Source organism: Falco rusticolus, chromosome 9, assembly GCF_015220075.1.
Source record: "Falco rusticolus isolate bFalRus1 chromosome 9, bFalRus1.pri, whole genome shotgun sequence".
NCBI lineage: Eukaryota > Metazoa > Chordata > Aves > Falconiformes > Falconidae > Falco > Falco rusticolus.
The window spans coordinates 38551132-38567711 of record NC_051195.1 but is presented as its reverse complement, the minus strand read 5'-3'; the positions used below and the strand labels follow the sequence as shown (position 1 = coordinate 38567711).

General features: G+C 42.1%; 1 protein-coding gene across 3 annotated transcripts in view; it reads left to right on the top strand.

The window, feature by feature from the left end:
• The first annotated feature begins 1530 nt into the window (after positions 1 to 1530).
• Positions 1531 to 16580, top strand: part of VCL (vinculin) — a 60301-nt gene continuing 45251 nt past the window's right edge. For 2 of the 3 annotated variants that reach the window (XM_037399596.1, XM_037399598.1), the window contains exon 1: positions 1531 to 2006. In XM_037399596.1, the coding sequence (XP_037255493.1) occupies positions 1839 to 2006 (168 nt within the window). In that variant the 5' untranslated portion in view covers positions 1531 to 1838. Of the gene's footprint in view, positions 2007 to 8766; positions 8967 to 16580 lie in introns of all 3 variants that reach the window. The other variant, XM_037399597.1, reaches the window with a different exon arrangement.

Sequence of the window (16580 nt, the reverse complement as noted above, 5' to 3'; positions counted from 1 at the left end):
ACTGCTGAGAGGTCAGTACTTTAAGGATGTTTTGAATGTCAATAACATAATTTGGCTACCTGTTATCAAGCCTCTTTCCAAACAAAACTGGATTGTACAAGATGGAAATTCATCGTCTGACTTATACTATTGCAGATTCAATAAATACACACAGGTAAACACAACTCCCAGCATACTAAAAGAAAAGAGAACAACAAAATACAGAAATTCAGAGCTAAAGGCATTACAAAGATTTCTAACCCTGCACAAAATCTGTTTTTCTTAGCTCTTCAGGCCTACAACCTGTAACTACCCCTGTAGCTCCAACTATGGCAACTCCGGTACTAGAAGCCATAGACCAATCCTTGCACGGACCAGAAGCCTTACTCATGTAATTGCTCTGTCTATAGGTCCCGGTGCCTGCTGCTGGGACCAGCTGCATTCAAAGGCTGCCCAGAAAGCATATACCGTTTGCTCCGGAACACTGAGGGGTGAAAGCCAGGCTGACAGGAACATTGATTTATAGCTGAAAATAGCAGCACCAGGACAGAACAAAAAACTATCTAAGAGCCAGGAATAATTTTCCAAATCTAATTCTGTGCTCACATTATCATGGAAGAAGCACAGACCTCAATCCCTTGCTCCTATGGTTTATTTTATTACTGTGAGTGCTCCCAATGTCACACGAGACACCGGGCAAGCGATGCCAGAGAGCAAGGGCGGCCCAGCACCCTGCATGAGCTCTCACCCTAAGTTTTATTAAGCCCGGCTACGACATTTCCAGGCCTCAGGGCTGTGCTCCTGCCTCTACCAAGGCGGGAAGCGGGCCACTGGCGGCGGTAGGCCGCCCTGTACCGAGCGGCGGGGCCCTGGCCCCTCACCCCTGCTACACCGGGGTCTACAGGGGTAGAAACCTATAGAAACCGCCAGCCGCCACTCACTCTCCCCTTGCTCGGCGCTGCCGGGCCGCCTGGCAACCCCGCCGCCGGGGCGCTGCCCTCTCCCCTCAGGAGGGGCGGGAAGCGGCTTCTCCTCAGCGGGGGCGGAAGCGGCTGGGACCGCGCCCGGGGCGTGCCGGCCCGGTTGTGGGCGCCCTGTGGACAGGGCGGCGGGGAAGAGGAGGCGGGTGACGGGCGGCGGGCAAGGGGCAGCCTCTTTCCTCAGCCACCCCCTCCCCGGACACAGCTGCCACACGCACCCGCCGGGGCAGCTCGCCTCAGCCCAGCGGACGGCGGCGGCGGGGGCGGCGCGCAGGGATCCCGCCACCCTCGTACCCAGCTTTCATCGTCTCCTTATATGGACACCAGAATGTCTGATGTCACCTCAACGCTGGGAAACCAGCCGCCCGCGCAACCAAGCTTAGTTGGGAAGGCGGGAGGATGGTGCGGGAAAGACTGGGGGGGTGGGGGGCGGAGGGAGGTGCTGGAATGCTGACGGACGCGGCGTTGCGCCACTGGGAGCGGCGGTGGCGGCTCGGCCATTGGGTGAGGGCGGCCGAGGGGGCGGGGAGCTGTGGGAGGGGTAGGTTGTGGTGGTTGAAAAGCCGCCGCCGGGCGGAGGAGCGGTGCCAGTGTGGGGTGGGCACTACCAGGGGGAGGCAGGAGGGCAGCGAGTTCGAGTCCCGCCTCCGCCAGCCTGAAGCGGGAGTCGCTGCTCCGGGCTGCTGCGATCTGCTGAGGGACGAGGGGAAGGCCCGCGGGGGTGGCTGTGTTCTTCTTTTTTTTTAATTTATTTTATTATTTTTTTTAATCTCTTTCGCGGAGGCCGCGGCTTTCTCTGCGGGGCGTCAGCCCGCAGGGACAGAGTTTGCCAGGAGTTTGTGCTGACTTCGGGCCCCGGCCCCCCGCCCCGCCGCCGCCATGCCCGTCTTCCACACACGCACCATCGAGAGCATCCTGGAGCCGGTGGCCCAGCAGATCTCCCACCTAGTCATTATGCATGAGGAGGGAGAGGTGGACGGCAAGGCCATTCCGGACCTCACCGCCCCCGTGTCGGCCGTGCAGGCCGCTGTCAGCAACCTGGTGCGGGTGAGTAGCGGCGGCCGGCCCGCCTCCTCCCGCTTTGCCTCACGGCAGCAACTTCGGCCGCCGCGGCCAACTTCGTGGTCCGGCGGCGCCGGCCTGGCGCCTACAGGTGTGGCTCCGCCACCTCACGGCCGGCCGCGAAGGGGTTAACCCGGGGAGGCTTTCTGGACCTCTGCGGCTCCTGTCTGGAAGCCGCCGCCGGTTGTTCCCGCCCCGGCCGGCGAGGGAGCTCGGCGGGGCAGCGGGCTCCCGCCGCCCTCCCGTCGGGGGAAGTCCGCCTGGCGCCCACCTGAGGAGCGGCGGCAGGGCGGGGGGCGCCGCTGCGGTTCGTACTGTCCTGAGGCGCCGCGCAGATGTCTCTGACAACGCTCGGGGCTCTTCTGCTGTCTTGGAAACTCCTATTTTAAGTGTATGCGCTATAAAAGGCAAAATACTTGCTGTGATACTCTTCTTAAAAAAAAAAAAAAGAACAACTCCAAACCTCCCAGGCATTTGACTGGGATTTTTATCTTGTGAAGGCAGGCAGCTGGCGGCCGGCGCGGGAGGCGAGGCGGGACAGCCCTGCCGTTTGCAGGCAGGCGCTGGAGTTATAATTTTCTCCGTTTGTTCCATAGCTCCGGGTGTCGGTTAACGGTTAGCTTGTGGGGAGCTAAAGGTGACCGAAAATCGAATCGGCTTGAGTCTCTCCACTTCTTGAAAGCAGCTGTCCGTAGAGTGTGTCTTGTAAGGCTGGAGTATTGGCAGTACGGGCTTTCCAGTTTCAGGTGCAAATGGCTAATAAATTGGAAATGTTTTAGTTGTGTTATACTTTTGTACTGCCTCAAAAGAATAGCAAACTGTTGCAAGGCAGAAATGTCTTCTTTCACTGCAGCATTGCATACTCTTCGAATTCATGAAGAATTACCTGGTAATACTGAACTTGCACTTCTGTTAAGTTCATTTAGTGCTACTTGGAACTAATTTCTGAACATCAGATGTTACTTTCTCACTCTGAATCACGTAAAATTCTTAGTCATTCGTGGCAAGCAATAACCCTTGCCAGCGAAATTTACCTTAATGAATTGGCTACATATAGTTAAAATACTGCGTCAATGGTAACTGATGTATTAGTGCACATTTGAAATAATGAGGCTTGTGGGTATAAGAAGCTGTCAGGATGACTAATGCACGTGATGTATTTATCAGCTTTTGGCCTGTGGAACTTGCTATTGCTAGAATAACATGACACTTCAAGGTTTCACAGTTTATTAGAGTGTAACAACTCTTGGTCCCCATGAATTTTACAGGATGTACCATCTGGAATGTGCGCTTTCTACTGACTTTCACTGAAACTCTGGTTTGGGTGAAAAACCAGTCAGTCTGCAGCAATGAACTGAGGTAATAGGTGTGTTGGCTGTAAGGGTGTGAAGCCTGAGTGTATGGAATACTTTTCCTTGAAAGGAAAACTTTAAAATAACCTTTTGCCTCTCTGGCCTCTCTGATGTTAGCCTGTATCACTGGATTGTGTGGCTATTCCACCCTGAAACCTGATCTGATAAAGTAGCATTTATTAGAGAAATGTAGAAACAGAATTAATTTCTTTGTACAGCTTGCTAATGCCAGCTCTTATTTCACTTTGGACTGTTTCGGAAGCCTCTGCTAGCTAGGTAGAAGGAAAGGCTGTTGAATCATTTTTCTGTGTTAATTCACAAAGAACAAATAGAAGTGGTGTAATCTGAGATGGTACTTAGAGGGAAGATTCCCTGATCTGGTAGAATGCAGCTTTGACTGCATTAGGAAAAATAAACTAAAGTTCTGTTTACTGTCTGGAGCAGTGTTTTCAGGGTGTCATTCTGAAGCGTAAAGGTGATTTGTGAAACTGCAGTGTCACAGGAGCAGGAGTATTTGTGCAGATGGGTTATCTAATTGCAAGCCTTCTGGTGGCTTCACAGGTGACAGCAAGGATGGATTTGCCAGTACCACCAAGACAGTGATGTAGCTGCTAGCTCTTTCTGTTGCTTGCTGTCTGCTCAGGGCTCTTTGCATAGCATGACTGTCACAAAGTAAGTGACAGTAAGTACTGACCAGCAGAGAAGTTTTTAAGATATAACTTGACACACACAGCAGCACCATTCTCTGGCTCCCCAGCCTATAGTAAGGACTCCACAGTTTGGGAGGTGGAATATTTGATTCATAAAACTATTCCATCTGTAAGTAACTGATGGTAGCAACTGTTCGAAGTGCTGAGACCCATTCCTGTGCAAGGCCTAGGAGATGGGTTGTGTGGAGAAATGGGGTAGGAAATGAGAAACCATACTGACATCTTTCTATATCTCAGTTGCTAACCACAACTAGCAGGTCAGGGAAATCATCGGTAAGGGTCTCTTAGCTTATAGATAGCCTGTCTGGTAGTCATGGTTTATCAGATGTTTCCTTGAAGTAGAGCACTTTCACTCAAAGTAAAAAAAATGTGGTCTAGAGTAAGATTAAGATTAACTGGGATCACACTTGATGAGAGCAACACCCTGTAGCACTAGGTCAGTCATTCGTGTCAGAGGCTTCTGTTGCTTTCTAAAGTTAAGTCTCTTAAAACTACCATCACCTGAAGCCTACTCCACCTAGGGACAACTAAAACAACACAGGTTACTCTCAAAACAGGTGAAACTCCATGCTAGTATGTAGGCAGTGACATAAAATGTAAAACAAACCAACGAAAAACCCCACAAAAACACCCCCAAAACTTTTGAAGGGTTGCATTTGGTGTAGCTGTAGTCAGCTGCCCTATCTCATCCTAGTGGATGAAGTAGTAATCACCTGAAGCAATCTGCATGTTCTGGGTGCATATCCATGAGCTTCTGTCAAGTGAGAGGTTGCCTGGGGTTGCAGGGCCATGCAGAAAGAGCTGTGTGTTCTCCCTGATCAGGCTGTGAATTGCTGACCAACACCTGATTTCCAAGCTGATTGTTTGCATCTATAACAATGAATTTGTGAAAAATACAGCCTTCCTTGAAATCCCTGTGATGATTGCAGCAGCAGAAGTCAAATACATGGCTAAACACTTAGAATGAGGAGAAATGGTCAGACTTGTGGGGAGTGGGCAGTAAAACAGCATCTTCATCCCTCAGTTTTCTTCTGGCATAGCTGACTTGCCTGTATCTCATGGTACACAAGAGGAGTGAGCTGTTGAGGGCAGCTGAGTCTTTTTCTTGTATTGAGAGAAAAACTAGCTTGCAGTATTTATGTATCTTGGAATGGGATGGAGAAAGAATTTTCTGCATAGCACAAAAGATGGCTCTCAAGGGATCATAGCAATGTTCTGAATTTTTTCTTGATGTTTGAATCTTGTCATGGGATGTGTATAGGTCAGTGCCTCCCCATCTCCAGGTCATTGTACTGGAGTATCTTTAAGCTGAAAGAAATGGGTTGTTACAGCAGTTCATCTGAACTCTACAGAAATCAAACTTAGTGACAAGTGAATGGGAGTACTAGACAAGCCCTGATGATCTCATGAGAGAGTAGGTCTTTTTGTTATAGGTGTCTAGGTCTTTTCTGTATGTACTAGAAACTTGTGGTTAGAGTTAGGAGAAACTGTTTTTAAATAATAAACTTCCTTCTTTCTTGAAATAGAACATTCTGCTTCAGTGGACCTACAATTTATTTAGGGATAATTTAGGATATTGTGTGAACTGTGACCATATGCTCTGAGAAAGGGGATATAAACCCATTAGGGTGTCTGTGTGGGAGGGACAGGAAAAAGAGATTAATTATTAATTGGACAGAAAGCAACTTTGTAACAACCAAAGACCATCACAAACTTCTTTCTTGCGTTTATCTGTTAAGAATCATCTTTACACAAGTGATACATTAGCTTCTGAATTGAATGGAGTAATCCTTGTTTTGTTGTTAGGCTCGGATGCGTAATTTATACTAGTCTCCTCCATGAGCTTTAAAAGGAATATTTCATTCTTTGTTTCTTTAAATGTGCATCAAGATGGTGAATGCCTCCACAGGCAGCTTGCTTTTTGGGCATAAAAACTGAGGATACCCTTGTGGAATGGATAACCTTAAAGTGGCATTTGGACTAAGAAGTCCCATATGCCAGCAATATGGTGTATACCATTCCTGCTCTGGAAAACTTGACCTATGCTTTCTGCTGCATGAGTGAATTACACTAGCGAGGGAGGAGTTGTTAAACCCATATTAAGGTTCAATGTTTAGCGATTTAGTCTTGTTCCTGACTTTAACTTAAGAGTGTCTTGTAGTTTTGCTTTGTGGTTTGGAACAAGATGACACCCCCCACCCCCCCCGCCCCAGTGGTATTGGATTGTGGACATGAAATTCCTTTTATAGAGTTTAATAAAACAATGAACCAAATACATGTTTCAGTATGTTCTAGGTTTAGAAATGTGTAGCTTCAGAACATAAGTGGGGTAATTTTCAGGTGTCTTCCCCTTCCTAATAGAGTTGAAATTTGGATTGATGAAGCAAATCTTTGAGAGGATGTATCTGTAGTTAAGCAGTGATTTTAAAGATGCAATTGCAAGCATGTGGTGTTAATGTTACTGGAAGTGGTGGCTGAAATCATTAACTAGTTGTTGCAAATGGTAGGGTCTGTCTCTTGTTCCAAATCTGCTAGAAATCTTAAATAAAAACCAAATGACGCTTTTTTGCCATTTTCCAAAGGCAAGAATAGGCCAGTCCTAGTCAGTCCTTGCCTTGAGTGTTGCTTAATTTTGGTAGTGGCTTCACATTTAACTAAGACAAACTTGTTATCCCCACTTCTCTGTTGTACAGCTTGTATGTGTTGTTCCTAAGCTCTTGTTTCTGACTGCATTTTTTTCTATTAAATCTTATTAGCTTTGTATTTCTTCACCTCAAATATGAAGACTAAGTATCAGTCTTCTGCTGACATTTCTCACTTTGAAAAGCAAGTCAGATTGGCACACTAGACCTTTAAGAAACATTGCAATGTAATGTTTTCTTTTCAACAAAAATTCTGTTCTACCACTTGCTCAGTCAAATGCTGAGAAGCAATTAGTCTTATATAGAACTTGCTGCTGTGGCCACAGTTCTCAATTTCTGCAAAATGGTAACCTTCCTGGAATTAATCTTTAAACACAGTGATAGGAGTTCTTGCTAAGGAGCATTGTTGTTACCTAATTTGAAGAGTGAAGTATCTTTTTTAACTACTTAAATGTTATAAGTGCATCAACTATATTGTCATGTTAAATTATATAATTTTGTGGTTTTTATGACAACAGGCAAGAGAGAATTAACCCTAAATCAAGCCCTGTAGTTGGAGTTTAAAACAAGAACTTGTGTTGATGCGTGGCAATACACCACAGATTAGCAGCTATTGCAAGTACCTGCACTTCAGAAGATAGTTTCTGGATACAGGCTGACTTGCTGCATGGAGAGATGGAATGATGAATTAAAGGCTGGATCTTTTCATTCACAAATATTTCATCAATAGATATCTATTTAAAACATGAGCCTAGCATGCTAGCAGCTCAAAACTGATGTGGTGGGGAAACTCCATGTACATAATATTTGGAAGTAGGTCTAGTTTGTCCCTGTATTAATTTCAGGCTCTAGTGCATCTGTAAGAATATGAAAAACTGGATAGAGAATCAGTGGAGAGAGCAAACCTCGCCTTTGTTTATTTTACCTAGTAATTCAAGTCTACTGAGGTATGACTTGTACTTGCCCATATCCTGAGACTAGAACCAAAGTTTTCTGGGAGAATATAAGGAGCAACTCACTTTGGAACAAATCTCTTACTCTGAAGTAAATAATATTCTGATACTTCAGAATAATTATTTACATTGTTATCCATTGAATATTATGAATAATACTGACTGATGAAAGGGGAAAGAAGGAGGAAAAAAAACCCACCCTCAGCTGCTGAAGGCTTTTCATGATGACTGAAACTGTCAATTCATATTGACTCTTAGTTGATGATGATCTCTTTCTCACTGAGAGAGCACATGTTGGAACAGTTTCTCAGTACCCTGACTTCGTGGGTAGGGTAGGAAACTGGTGATTCATGTCAGGGTTATCCAGTAAAGAGCAGGAAAAAAGAAACAAGTCGTTCCTGTAGCAAACTTCTGTGTCTTGTTGCTGTTGGCTTAGAATTCCTATGAAGAGACCTATTGTAAGAAAACTGCATTGCATTTTCCATGAATGGTTACACCCACAGAACAGAGAATGTAAGCTGATCTTTCTCAGAGGATCAGTTTTTTCTTTGTGCCAAACTTTCAGTGTGTCTTGGGGACCTGGATTTGCCGAAGGCAGTTTTTCTCAGTTAAGACTGAGGTAAAGAAGGTACCGAGTGTCAGCCTTTTCTGTGTTGTGACCACCCCCACACCTATTCAGCAGCGTGAATGAAAAGTGAAAAAAGGACATTTTACCTAGTCATGATTTTGCTACTGCTGTACTTCCATAAGCATTTTTCATTGTCCTTCATGTCCCTCACCAGATTTAATTCTGTCTAGACTTTGAAATGGACTCCATTGCTGCATGCTCAGACAGTGTCTCTGTATTCCTCCTGAGTCACCTGCATCATCCATGCAGGCCTCCTGCCACCTTTGCTTAGCTAACCACTTATCAGGGTGAACCATCCCTGAGCTTGGAGGAGGTGATCCTTCAAAATCACCCAGCTGTCCAGAACCTGTCTTATTTCTAAGACTGTATCCCTTGGAATCTCTCTCTCCAAGTAGATCCCTGAAGAGGCTGAAGTCTGTCTACAGCTCAGGGTCTGATTAGTCTTGTTTCTTCCTTTCAGGATTCTGAATTCCACTGTCTCACGGTCACTGAAGCTAAGGTTGCACCTGACCTTTGCATTCCTGACAAGTTCATCCTTGTTTCTAACAGCAGAGTGCCTTCTGTCTTTGGCTCCTCAATTTTTATCTATTTGCTGATGAAAGATGATATTTAGGGCTTACAGTATGTGATAGAAGTACAGTATTTCTCATGGCAGTGAAGGTAAGCAGTTTTCATATTAAACTGATTTTCTGTCATGGCCTAAGAAAGTTTGACTTGGGCAACTATCATGCTTAATCCTTGTCCTCAGGTACATGTCGTGCATAAATGAAATGATGAAAAACAGAACTGAGGAAAAAGTACTGATTTGGCTAGTTGAGAAGCTTTATGCTCAGATATGTTTGGGTATGCTGCAACTGTTCTGGTCTCGTTGCTCTACAAATTAAAGTTGTAACACTTTTCAGTCACTTGAGTAGATACAGTAAATATTGTATGGTAATTCCAAAATTGTCTGAATTCCTTAACTGTTGTAAAAGGTAAAGACTACTTCAAGGTGGTCTGAGTTCAGGCTAGCAGTAGGCAAAGACCAAAAGCCTTGTTCTGTAACGAATGTAAATATAACCTGATTTGCAGTTCATAAGGATATTCAGAAGTACTTGGTATTCTTGTGGTGGTGTTTATCCAGCAATGCATCTTTTTTAAAAGGTGATAGAAAAGATGGCATTTTGTCTTTTCTTTTTAATGGGCACACACTGATGGCAGTACTAGACTGTTCTTTTCAATGTTTATTTTGTTTGTGGGAATAGTGATGTACAATGGTATTAAACCTGAACTGCATTTTAGTAGCCAAGTCTTTACATGAATTAGACAACCCTGTCCCTCCTTAAATGCTGAAGAGTGCACAAGGAAATAACTATAAAAATTAATTTCTTAAATGGGTGTAGTCACAGAAGTGCCAGAGTAGCAGTATGAGAAGTGGTGGTTGTTTTTGTAACCCCTGAATTGATGAGGAGCACTCTGGACTGTACTGGATAAGTCGCAAATGTCACCTTACTAAGCCAGCTGCCAGTAAGCCAGGCAAACAGAAATGACTGCTCTTCCATCTTTAGTTCTTTTAAATTCTCAACAAATATGTGCTATGTAATGTGGGGAGCAGGTGCATCAAAATGGGAAGCTTATTAAAGGCTGAGCCAGGAAAGTCCATATCAATTTCCTTGCCCATTCTAATCTCCCAGCTGTTTTCTGGCTATCAGCTCTTCAGTTGCAGAAAAGTCTGAAGACTGCCCTTGTCAAGCAGGGAAGCTATTAAAAGCTGTCATCTGGAACTTGAATTATTCCAGCTGAGTTGCTTCCTCTGCTGTCTTGAAACATTTTCCTGAGTTTAGAAGAGACTGTATATTGCAACTGTTTTTGAGGGGGGAGGCATTAATAAAACTTTCTTTTATGCAGGCCTTGTTTTGTTTGGCTGCACAGATCCTTCCATGGAAGGAGCAGAAACAGACTTCAGCCAGAATAATAGTCAGTACTTGTGAGAGCCAGTAACTTGTAAGTTGCAAAAGTTTTTGGATTAATTTGGCTCCTGATGACCACAAACTTGGTTATTTCTTGAACAAATGGACTTACTCATGAGTAAAGTGTCTGTCTGTGCATAGGCAATGAATGGTTAAACCGTTAATCTCAAAATGGGATATAGTAGTACATAATTGAATAAAGTGATTAGTGCTAAGGTTTAGTAGTGTACAAGCTGGCATGCTCAATCTTCCTATTTAAACTCTACAAAAACCTTGTCAGTTGCTAATGTACATCAACGTAGTCATCTCAGCTTGCTTAGAGGTTTTTGTTACCAAAGTGTGTGATGTACTGAATATTTATATTGAGAGTTATCACTTTAAAAAAATACATGCTGCTTCAAGCATACAGTTAGAAGTTATTGGGAAGGTTACTTGCTTTATGTCTTTTGGCTTTTTAAAAAAAATCTTAGTTTTTTGTAACTTTGCTCAAGATATCTGATGTTTCCCATTTCAGCCTCTGAATGTATATACAGATGTCTAGATATCCTAAATATCCTTCAACTGATTGAAAGAAGACCTACTCTCAAATATAAAAACACTTACCTAAAAACCTGTAAGAGTTATGCAATAATTTAGGTAAGTAAACAGGTTGGTTAACTGACTGGTGTAGAGGACTACACTAAAAGTCACTTTGACAAGACTAGCTGTCTTTGCAGCTTTTACATCATAATAGTTGTGCTGAGTAACAGAGTTGGACAAATGGAGTTTCTCTCGAACTCTGGAGTAGTAATGAAAAGGTCACTTATTTAGCTTGCCCTGACACAATGACAAAAAAACCCCTGGATTGTGAAGGGCTTAGTAGTTGCCAAACCACGGACTTAACTGTAGCAACTAAAGAAGTGATGCCTGATTCTTTGCAACACTTAGAAAAAGTTCCTATTTTCTCAAAAAAATCAAGGGGTGGGGAGTGGGAACCTCAGTAAGTTTTAGGTAGGTTTCAGCCTGACTTTCTCTGAGGAGGGGGAAAAATGTAATAGCTTGGCATTTCTTTTATTTCTCTTGTTATTGCTGGAGAAAACCTGCATTCCTTCGCCCTCTGAGACTCCACTGACACTTGGGCTGTCAGCCCAGCCAAGCCCACCCCACCTCCCCATGCAGCAAGAAAGAGTGTATTTTTCTGTTGATCTTCCCCCCACACCCCCCTTTCCCAGCTTGGTATCAGTGATTATCATACTTCAAAGCTATAGAATATAAAGTGTTTTATCCCTCAACTGCAGGCTAATTTCTGGCATAAGTTGTGCTGGCAATTTGGGGGGTGTGTGTGCAGGTGGAATGTCTAACCGTTCTCCAGTTATTCAGGACAGTGAAATGCTGAAGAGACTTTGCAACCCTGAAGCAGTGACTGTTACAAAGAGTTGTTTCTTAGCCTTTGTTGTGTCAGACTTCGACTTACTTGTCTGGCACTTTTTTTTTCTTGCAAAAAGCAAACTTGCCTGCCTGTGGCTTACTAGTTTGAAAAATGTTGGTGATTCAGATAACTAACCTTGGTACTGTGTGACAACGACGGAAGTAAGCTGTGGAGGGGTTTGTAAGCTTAATGAATCTAGCTTCTGCTTTCACAGTTCAGTGTAATTCCTTTCTTCAGACAGGTTTTCCAGTTTGCTTGTTAGCTGGCCCAAAAACATGTATTTTCTGTTAAACATACTATAATGGTTGCTCTGAGGACTGGTTCTCTTCTATTCCATTGCTTTTAAATGTGGAGCAACTTGCTGAAGTAGGACAAAATGTTGGGAACAATTGTTGCTGACTGTTACATAGGAGATAATTTTAGTCAGATTTGCAGCTGCTGTTTCTCTTTTCAATCACGTTCTCATAGCAGGTAAAGGACCTGCATCTCTAAATGTGTTTACCTTACAAAGATTTAAAGGATTTTTCAGTAATTCCTGTTAAACTTCTAAAACTATTTTAACAGTTAGACATGGTACCTATAACTTCTCAAAGTGGTAGTAATGATACTATCAAGTGTTGGTGGCACTTAAATATCCTTTTTCTAATGTGGAGTTGATTTGTCAACCTTTCAATGTGACACAGCAATGGTTTGTTCTTACATCAACTGGATTATATGTATTTGTACAGTGGCTGGCACAATGGAACTCTAAAATGCTAACAAAATACAGTGGAAATAACTGCTTCTGTTCTGAAGAAGTTGAACTTTCTGATATCTTTTCATGATTTAGTGTAAAACTTATAAAGATTAATTTTGAAGACAAGTTTATAGAGGCTTTATTTCCCTATAACTTCAAATTAACAGTGATTAGGATTATACCTTTCGTGTGCACAAGGTGAAGCCAGGCTTTGGCCAGCTTTGCCAATCATGGGAACTTCATGAAATAAGCAGTTGTAACCTAGATATTTGTATGCACTGGATTGTAACCTTTGTTTGCTTAATTACCTAATTTCCCCCCTTTGCTTTTAATTGAACATAGTAGTAGCTTCATGTTACAGAGGTACACTGACAAAAGTCTGTGCAACCCCTCAAGCATGTTCAGATGCTACTGTCTACAGCAATAGGGTTAACCAACTCCATGGTACAAAGACATGTCCTGCAGATTTTGGTATTATATAAACTAAGCTTTCCAGTAGGAACAAGAGTAAGAGTAATGTTTTTATAATGCTCTGATTGGGTGAACATGGAATTATAGTTTAATGTATATTAATGTTAGTCAAAAGCACTGTTTTAGAAGTAGGCTGGCACCAGCACTGTTTTGAGTGGAAGTAGGTTTTAATGACTGAATGTAGACTGTAAAAGAGTAAAAAAGACTGGCTAAGAGTAGGTTCTATTCTAGATGGCATGGGAGATAATTTTTTCTGAGTGAGAAATTAGGTCTGTAGAATTAATCAAATGATTAAAAATTCCTAAAGGAATCACTGACAAGTAGGAATTGGATTACTCTTTATTGGTTATGTCATCCTTTAGTAGGAGATGCTGACTACATTGGTAACATCTGCTGCTATGCTATGGTTTATTAACTTTTACCAGAAAAACATTTAATCTCTTCAAAGAATACTTCTCTTTTTCAGGAAAATTATATATATAATTAAAGCTTTTTTGATGTGTCAAGTAGTTTGTTACCTTACCAAATAGTAAGCTTGAGTTTTATGCAGCTGTTAAAATTAGTTTTTAATAAGTCTTCATTTAACTTGCTGAGTGGCTGCTTTATAATATTTGCAAATTCTTTGTGATGATTCCCCACATAAGTGGGCCATCTTTACATGCTGAATTCCTTGCAGAGCTGGTATAAGTGGTAGTGAGCACTGAAGGCCAAATCAATCTGAAAATAATCACATAATCTCAAGTTTCTGACACACTTAAGCTTTTAATGGTGCTATAAATGAGCATGTCCCTTGGAAAGCAGCCCACTATTTCTGGTTCTTACTCTAATATAAGTAGATATTGTAGCTAATTAAAATGTTGCATTTAACATGTGAGCAGTGATTTACACCACTAACTCATTGTACATTTGAATTAACTGTTAGTCAAGTAAAATGCACAGTTCCTCTTTCAGAAGACTCTCAAAATGCTACAGAAGGTAGGTGATAACCATACAATACCGTGTTAGTATGTATTTTGCTGGTGAAGAAACACTTACCGTGGCAGGCCTTATGCCAAAAGAGGAATGCTGTGAGTTTCTGTTGCTTCATCTATTAGTGAGCACACAAAGATATTTTGTAATACAATATTAAACTGAGTGAAAAATTTTACTTTATTGGTAAAGGTAATTATAGATGAGTGTGTTTTGTCTAAGGGAAACAGCAGGATTGAACAAAATCAATAAGGGACAGAACTTTGTCTAGTTCCTGCATTTGCAGATGGACTTAGTAAATAGGTAAAGGTAGCCTATCTTACATATTCCTTCTCTGCCTCAATAAATTGTGTAGTGCTAAACCCATTTAGCTTTTGTAACTCACCAAGGTAATGGAGGTAGATACCTGCAGTCTTGTCAAGCAAGTAAATGAGCCAGCACTGATAGCAGGCAGATGAGAACAAGTTCAGTAATTTGCAACAGTGTCATGGGAAAGGTGGAGGGGGTGGTGGTGGTGAAAGTTTCAGAATTGCTGAGAATGAAGGGTGGTATGAGAGTGGCTTTGGCAAAATGGTTACATTTAGAATGCCCTAAAAAGCAGGGTCATGTAGTGAACAGACTTCTGATTACCTACTGATAAATGCTTTGCCTCTGTCAGGTGCTAAAAGTGAGTATTCTGATTTGTTGTTTCTTGAAATCAATGATGATTGGTATTCCTCCTCCCCCTGCTATCAGAGGTGTTCAAAACTGCTTTCCTTTCTCATATTTATAAATTTTGTCATCCTGCAGGAAACTGTTGCTGTCTTGAACTTAAAAAAATAAAATAATTCTGTTACTCTGGAACCACTGGTGCTAAAGGCAGGAGCTCATAAGGGACAGTGCTCCCTTTTCTCTCTATGGAAGAGGGAAAATCAGTGTTGTGCAGTCTGGTATTCAGAATTCAAGTTTGCATATAACAAATAGAATATCTTAAAATTCAGTGCCTGGTAGCCTACCTACACCTTGGTTTGTGTTATTACAATGCCTCATGTAGTTAGTACTTGTCAAATTAGCAGTGCTTTCAAAAAGTTAAATGGGTTATCAAAAGTAGCAACAGATCTTGTAGTTGTTACTAAACTAGTAGTTTAGTTACTAAATATCAAAGTAAAATTATGGCATCTCTAGTGGACATCTGCCTTGCATCTGATTTGGTCAGACATCTTAGAAACTTGGGAGGAAGAGACTTCTCTACTGTTTGCACCTGAAACTTACTAAAGTAACAGAGAATAAATTTCAAATGAATTTTTTTTTCTTCCCAGTTCTTTGAATATTTTCTGGGCCAACACATGGATAACCAAATACTGATTTAATATTGTTGTTACACAGACCACCGCCAACTCAACTTAATCTTCTGGTAAAGGAAACAAAGCCTAGGAAGAAAGTCTGTTACTACCTATGTGAAACTACAGCTTGGGTTGGTTTAGAGACTGGCTGTACAGTACAATATTGATCTATATTAGAAGCACAGATTTTCACAGGACAGTACTGTACCTAGAAAGAAATCTTTGTTCCACTTGATAAAATTTCTGAACTTCCTGTGGTGAGGCTTTTTGTTATTACTCTGTTACCAATAAAACCAAAAAGGCTTAATCTTAAGTAAACTTTCTAGATAGTTAACATTTGGAAGGCTGGGGTGGAACAGGATGCATCTCAGTTACTGAAGTGGGGGGAGATCCTAATCAAATAAAAATCTCTCCAACATACAGATGTAAGCAGATTGTCAAAGATAATGCAAACCTACCACCAGCATCATGGTGTTTGGCTGCTAGCTTTTCAAACAGGCATCTGAATAATGAGAGAATTTAGTTCTATCACATGTATTATCTTTCAGTATGGTACTAATCTGTGTATACATCATCATCAGAATTTGTGTTAAGAGGTGCTTTGAAACTTGGTGGTGATTCACAGGTGTAGAAACGAAGCTTTTGCAGTCTGCAAGCTTTTTTGGTATGAGGCACTAAACTTTTTGTAAGATAAAAGTAGCTAGTTTCAGCTGTGAATCTGTTGTAGAGGACAATTGCTGTATCTTATTCTTCCAGGTGAGTTTTATATATGCTCTAAGGTCAGAGCTGACTTACTTGACTGAAGTGGTGCTATAATGTCTTTAAAGTAGCTCTAACTCAGAAGTACTGGTTTAGAAGAAGTAATTCTTTCCTTGATAAAAGAACTAATTTTGCAATTATAATGGTCCTGTAAAAAGTCTCACAAGGAAACAAAAGCACATACTGTTTAAGTTGTGCATCCTGTAATTAGTGAAACCACCCAAGCCTCAGCTCTGTACTGTTAGCAGCATGAATAAAAGTATTTTCATACTGGAATGATGTCACTTTGTTTTCCATATGGTTCTTGTTACATAGCTACGTATTTTACTTGGACAGCAGGATTTCCTTAGCCTCAAGCCAATTGAATTTGTCTTAATCGCTAGTGTAGACAGGTAGGTCAGTTTGCTGCTATTAGGGACCAGATGGCTGGAGTGTTCTAATTTAGTTTTGCTATGCCTGGAATGTAGTCTCCAGGGTAATCATGAGAAAACCAGAGCCTGTGTACAGTTTCCATATTAACTAAAAGGCACAGTGGATAGGCTCTGATTCAGCAGTCTCTTCAGGTTCGTGCCAGGCTTGAAGGAAAAGTGGTCTTGTTGACTGATGTCACTGATAGTATAAGTGTGTTGCTCATTTGGCTTAAACTAGAAGCAGGAAGAG